Source organism: Mercenaria mercenaria, chromosome 6 (assembly GCF_021730395.1).
Source record: "Mercenaria mercenaria strain notata chromosome 6, MADL_Memer_1, whole genome shotgun sequence".
NCBI lineage: Eukaryota > Metazoa > Mollusca > Bivalvia > Venerida > Veneridae > Mercenaria > Mercenaria mercenaria.
Genome location: NC_069366.1, coordinates 78829196 through 78836470, shown reverse-complemented (window position 1 = coordinate 78836470; position 7275 = coordinate 78829196). Strand labels below are relative to the sequence as shown.

The 7275-nt window shown below is 33.1% G+C and overlaps 1 protein-coding gene across 4 annotated transcripts in view; it reads right to left on the bottom strand.

Moving 5' to 3' along the window:
* Positions 1-410: 410 nt before the first annotated feature.
* Positions 411-7275, bottom strand: part of LOC123548445 (prolow-density lipoprotein receptor-related protein 1-like) — a 70608-nt gene continuing 63743 nt past the window's right edge. For all 4 annotated transcript variants that reach the window (XM_053546407.1, XM_053546404.1, XM_053546406.1 and 1 more), the window contains exons 28-32: positions 6767-6934; positions 5089-5259; positions 3808-3919; positions 3245-3403; positions 411-2450 (exon numbers count right to left, since the gene is read on the bottom strand). In XM_053546407.1, coding sequence (XP_053402382.1) covers positions 2408-2450; positions 3245-3403; positions 3808-3919; positions 5089-5259; positions 6767-6934 — 653 coding nt within the window. In that variant the 3' untranslated portion in view covers positions 411-2407. The remainder of the gene's footprint in view (positions 2451-3244; positions 3404-3807; positions 3920-5088; positions 5260-6766; positions 6935-7275) is intronic.

Sequence of the window (7275 nt, the reverse complement as noted above, 5' to 3'; positions counted from 1 at the left end):
ACAGTTTGAAAGATTTTACCGTTAATACGTTATCAAAATAACTATTTATTTATTTAGTTGGGTTTTACGGCGCACCAAAACAGTATAGGTTATATGGCGCCAAACAGGACTACAAGTTTTGGTTTCACATCTCAAAACTTGTAGTCCTGTTTGGCGCCATATAACCTATACTGTGTTGGTGCGCCGTAAAACCCAAATAAGTAAATAAATAGTTACTTTGATAACGTATTAACGGTAAAATCTTTCAAACTGTTTACCGGTCAACCGAACTGAAATTTCTTTTGTTGTTGGACATATATTTCATATTGTCAAAATAACTAAATATTGACTTCCCTATTTCTAGCAACACCATTAATTTATTTCATATTAACTGGTTAGGTTAATGGAAGTCTGAAAAACAAATAAACACGTTTTCCAGTTAAAGCATATATTTCCTTTTATTGGATTTCAAATATAAATGGTTATACATGTCAAAAGGATGAATTTGAGGACACTATGAACGAAGAATCAGCATTCAAATCACTTGTACATTATTACATACATAGGTCGTTGGGTTTAACGTCCAAGTCACATGGCGACTTATTACACATACAAGACAAACATACAAACAAATATACAATTCAACTATATACCTCTACTATCCTATAAGTTCATAAAATAATTTCTGTATACTTATTTTATAATATTAGAGAAACTTTTGAGCATATTATAGAGAAATTCAAGCAAATATACATATTGACAGAATGTAAAAATATTATAAACGTATAAAAAGTAAATATAATTATTTACATTTATTCATTGAAAACAGTATGTACAGTTTAAAAAAATAAAACAGAATATTTATGAATCACTGCTTGTTTAAAGATGTACTATGCCCAAACTATGAAGTAATCACCAATAGAATATGTTATGCCGTATTATGCGATATGTTTCATTTAAGCATATGGTTGTTGCTAGATACAGCAATAAATTTTAATCATAATTGCATCGTTACATGCACATAAAGTTTATACGTTTAGGCAAGTTTAATATAACTGATGATGCTTTTCCTGAACAAATTGTACTTACGGGAACATTTTATAGTGGAAAACAAGCATAGTACATCTTTAAAGGAGCTGTGATATTTTGTTGAGTTTAGAGTCACACCGACACAATTCAGGTCATATTGCGACTTTTCCAGCTTTTCTTGGTGGAAGAAGACTCCCAAGTGCCCGTTCGATCATTGTTTTAGATATTGGCGGGCACCTGGGTAGAACTACCAAGCCGTAAGCCAGCTGGATGGCTTCTTTACATAGAGAATTTTACATCAAACACGACATTACGAACCCACATCTGTGAAAGGTAAGTGATTTAAAGTCAATGACATTAACCACTCTTGCCGAGCAGTCTCCCTTTCCTGCGTAGTAAATCAAATCTATGAAGATATTTTGGAAGCATAGAACACAATCTAGCAAAATTTTAACAAACTGGTTTGACTGAGTCTGGTCACGAAAGATAGTCAAATGTGCTGCACCTCTGACATCCCTAGCACCGGCTTAAGCGGAAATGTGTTGTTTAGTCACAAAGATTGCCTCTATGATTTAAGTGTCAAAAATAAAGCTTTCTATCAACAAATTTCAATCAATTTCAGCATGTAGAAACCTATAATGTGGTTATTTATTATTGATTACGTAACTAGTCCGCATAAAGTTTGATAAATTTGTTAATTCTGAAAATTGACACCAACAGAATTTTTAATATATTTTAGATACAACACTTATAGAAATTACCGTATGATTTGGAAATCCCGAACAATTGTATTTTACAACAAACGGAATATTATCTTACTATTAAAAAAGGAAATCTCGAAAGGTATATAAAGTATCAACTTTTGCACTTATACATGTAGCTTCTATATGAACTTGTTAATTAATGTAACAAAAAGAATAATATGTAAACTTACTGATAATGCTGTTTTAACCATTATGTTAATGTGTTCTCTAATTTTCAAAATTGCACGCTAACAGTGACGTCACGTCGACCTACTTGCAGCGACTAAGGAATAGGTATACTATATGTAATTTATCATTTAACATATGCTTCATTTTAGTATCCAAATGTATAGCAGAAGCGTGTTTTAATTAATTTAAACGCTACGAATCAATCATACGTCATCAACTATGTTGATAACCTCTTTGAAGTGTTTTAATTTATTTCAATACACTTCTGTTATATATATTTTATAAAACTGTAGTGTTAAGGTCGCCTATCAAAAGGACTGGTATCAAAACAGTTCTGAGTACATTTATGTTTGATATATAGGATTTTACTACACGTACAAGTGTACACACATGCATTGAAATATCAATTATCGCTCAATAAAATCTCATTCAACACAGTATGATTGACGTCAGAGACGCGTAATCAATCACAGTTTGCCATCATCGATGTTTGTAACGTTCTCATTAAATCTAAAAAAGAAAAGAAAGCATAGGTTCACTGCATTTTACATGCATGCGCATTAGTACCAAGGTAAAGTTAAGATCAAGTATTAAAAGAGGTCAAAGAAGTAGACGATCACACAAGATCTATTTTATAACTAATAATATAATAATATTTTTTTACATCCTTGAAAAACATGATTTTTCTTTCATTATGTTATATGTCTTATTCTGAAATTCTGAATGATATCGTCTGCTTAGCTAATATCTATGCGTTTTTATAAAGATTACCTTTGTATCGATTCTGAATATGTAAACCTTTCGTAGTGACACACACATTTGATAATACCACGAAGATATGTAATACTTCTGATTGAATCTAGACTTTTAAGTGTTCCCCAGAGTTCAGTGAAACAAACTATATGTTTCAGTGTTCCCAAGAGTTCAGTGAAACAAACTATATGTTTCAGTGTTCCCAAGAGTTCAGTGAAACAAACTGTATGTTTCAGTGTTCCCCAGGGTTCAGTGAAACAAACTATATGTTTCAGTGTTCCCAAGAGTTCAGTGAAACAAACTGTATGTTTCAGTGTTCCCCAGGGTTCAGTGAAACAAACTATATGTTTCAGTGTTCCCAAGAGTTCAGTGAAACAAACTGTATGTTTCAGTGTTCCCCAGGGTTCAGTGAAACAAACTGTATGTTTCAGTGTTCCCCAGAGTTCAGTGAAACAAACTATGTTTCAGTCACGGTAAGAAGGGGAGTTATCAAGATGTCAAACTAACTTGCTTGACCAATGAGAACACATTAGAATCATTAACATATTTACGATGTTGTGGAGATTGGTTTCATCTGCGAAACATCTACTTGTGAATAAGACGGATCATCCGTCTTTATGTCTGGAAAGCTCATTCTCTGTCGATATCCAGGATTCTCGATTGCAGTTCCACTGTCATCAAATGAGGCGTAGCTGGAAGATGATGTTTTCCTATGAAATATATGAAGAGAGAGGTTTCACAAAATTATTTTTATTTTGCTAACTTTAGATAAAAGAACATATCGATTATCGAAGGGAAAAAGATGTTCTTTTCTGGGTCAACATTTCAAAAACGGGCGGTCAGTACTAATCATAAAGCTAAACGGAGTGCTTCCTTAAATGAAAGGTGTTGGCCAAAGCGATGTTTACAATAAACATGGAAAAGTGGCGTAAGAGGTGTTTTTCATTAGCTGTCAGAATATTTCATAAACTCTTGTGTAATGTGTTCTTGTTTGCATTATAAGAAAATATTACAATTGGGTTATTATATAATGCTTATATAAGAACCGAGCCCGTTCCCTACTCTCAGTGTAGAAATAATTATGTTACAAAATTACACGGGTTTCACGGCTCACCTTCGAACCAAACATAGAACTGCAATGACGAGTACAATTACAATTACGGCCAGCAAGGAAAATCCGGTAGCAACAGCGGGCACTGACAGTTTTGACTCCTTCGCTGGCGGCACTGAAATAAATATTCAACTTGAAATTACTATCACATGCATAAAGACCATTCTTGTTATACTTAAACTGCGGTTGTTTTTTCTTAAATTCATGTGGTTTCTATCTACAGATTATAGTTAGTTAAAGTAAAAACGTACAAGAAAAATATATTCTGGTTGAAACAAATCTAACATTTCGTTTTAAATATTTGTTTTCATACTCATTCTGAAGTTCTTGCTATGAATTGTACATTCTTTTTTTTTGGCAGGAAGTAACTTATCTAGATTGTCGCAGTTTTATATTTGAAAACTGGGCAAAAACAAGTTATTGGTACAACTTCCTAGAGATAGAACTTTAAATTATGAAAAGTAAAACAATCAAAAATATAACTTCGAGTGCTTATATATAACATTTAAAACCGCGTAAAATACTTAAGTTTTGATTTGATCAGTTTTAAGCATGTTTCTATGCTTTTCTGAAACGTCTTAGCTACTTTCCATGAATTTCCTCTTGAAAATAGTCCTTTACGTATTTCGCCATTTGTAAATATATAATCCCTAGTTATAATTGGATTATTTTGGGGAAGAACTAACTAGCCTGACAGTGAAATAGTTGTCAAATACATACATTTTTATGACATCAGAAAATGTTTTAAGTCTAATAGATTAAATTCAGCTAAAAATAGATACAATGTTGTGTGTTCCATCCAACATTGTATTTAAAACAACAAAATGTCTTCAGTCTTTACTTTAAAAATTTAGATCTAAATGAAATGACTTACAAGTATTAGTCAGTTTGTAACCATACAATTAGTTAATTGTTCCTTTTAAGTGGTGTCTCTATGATGCATAGATAAATACTGGGTAATTTATGACTATTGTTTATGTCGTATTGAGAATCAGTACTATACCTGAATTTCCGTACCCTTTTTGAAGCTAAAACTAGGAACATATTTCTTGTGAATTAAGATATGAATAACCAAGAAAGACGGCGCAATATTTTTGAATTTCTAATCAAAAATACAAGAACTTTGAAAATGATACATATACCGAGTGAAAAATATTTTGAACTTACATATTCTGAGTAATTGCTTTCGCTTATTGCGGCATAAATTCTAATCATTCAGTAATTCCGTATTAGTGGAAAATAGAAATTATAAGATGTATTTCACTGTAAAGATTAATTTCATACCTATACATAGATTGTCGGTTACCCATTTCCCAGTGCGTTTGCAAGTCACATTAGGATGTACTTCAGTCGCTGTGTAACCAACGGTGCACGTGTAGTCACATGTCGACCCTACTGTCAAGTCACATGACTCGGATATTTTGCCGTTTGGTATTGTAGACGAACACGCAACAGCTAGAACGGAAAAGATGAAAATTGTTATTATCAAACTATAAATTTCATTTTAGTGATCAGCCTCTAGTTCACATAGTATGCATTAGAGCGTCATTCTGTTGTAGTACCCGTAGACCCTTTTTCACAAATCATTAGTTGATTTACAAATCTTGTCATATACGCCGCACCTGGGGATAGAACTCGCGAACCCGCAATTCCTAGTTTTTAGTTATATCTACCGCGCTAACAGGGCTGTTACTAAAATTATAAGCAAAATGCATATTATGAGTCTCATCTATTTATTGTATAAACGCAACTCGTTAACTTGGTCACATCTACAACAATTCATTCTTTAGCATGAGATAACAATGCCAAATTCCATTTTAATATTGGACTTAATGGCGAAACATCATCATTACACGTGCAAACTGATTACTTCGTGACAGAGCTATATGTTATCAATCAACTGCTACCGAGTGGGTTTTCCAAAGGAATAATTCGGCTGATTGTGTTATGAAATGCATTCAGTCTTCCAAATAAGTACTTGGTTGTTTTATTGAGTTTATGAAACCAAACGTAATGATATTAAACGTTTTAAGTCAAAGAAACCACTCGTAACTACGGATTAGAGCAAAATAATGGACCCGTTCCTTCGATTCTCATGCATTATTTTGCAAGACGTCATAGTTACTCATGGTTTCACCTTTACATATTTTATCATTAGATGTAGGATGACCCTAAGCTATATATCTAACCTAGCCTAATATAAGAACTAACTGTGCATGAAGAGCTAAATTCACAATTAACTGTCACGTTGCAACTGCTATTTGTTTAAAAACCTGTTTTTGCCACAGTGCAATACATACTGTTACAGAATACATATTCGTTATACTGTTCATTCATGCAGGCATGTTCATTTTATGTTTTAAAAACAAGGATATATATCAAACAGGGAAGGCCACGTTAAAAAACGCATTTTCCCCAAAATGATACTCACAGCACGCAGATGTGCACACACACACACGCACGCACGCCCGCACGCCCGCACGCACGCACGCAGAGAAATGCTATTTAATAACTGTCATTTTTTTCAAAATTGATATGTTACCTGGATATATTATAACTTTACATACCTCAAGGAAAGACTATCGACAAATTATGCAAAAAAGTGAAGTTAAATGGATCTTTTTTTCAGCGTAGTCTATTGGAATAATGTTTTTTCCGATGGGATATGCACGCATTTCCAAGTGAATAAGACCAGCACCATGCTTTTCAAATACCCGTGGGAAAGCCATTTCAATTAGCAATTTTCATGACGTTAAACTGCTATAATTAACAAATTGTATCGTAAATTAATGTAGCCAATCCTCTAAATTTCAAAATCAAGCTCTTTTTTAAACTGATTCAAATACTCGTTATTCTAACCACATGTATGCGTGGGCAATTTAAGTTTGCCCCCTTTTATAGCGGTCCATGGTTTTATATAGTGGATAATTCATTGTTTAATGAACGTTAAGGGCTATTTCACCTTCACAAAGAGCCGTAGAAGCTGGGCTCCATCCATCAGCAGTGCATGTAGCATTCATACGAGTAGCATTATAGTGTTTATTGCATGTGTAACTGCACACGCCGCCAACATTTCTTGCACATCCTTGGTCTAGAACACCATTTTCGATTGTATCACTACACGTGTATGCTGAAAAGACAAACAACAAAAACCTATGATTTTTCGACAGTTAAATGCTATTCAGAATTCAATTTATTCATTATTTCAACATTCGGGAATAAGTATACAGGTGAAATGCATTCAATATACTGATTCAGAATGCTTGAATGTTATCAAAACCTCTCATGTTATAATAAGATCATCAGTAAACTAGAGGTTTGACACAATTATGTATCTTAAAACTCCCACAAGAAAACCATACCTTTTAATTTATTTGTCTTATTTATCTACTTAAGGTAGTTCTGCACGTTAGGATCGAAATTTATTCTACAATGTAGAATTTGATTAAACTCTGATTTTTCAAAACTTCG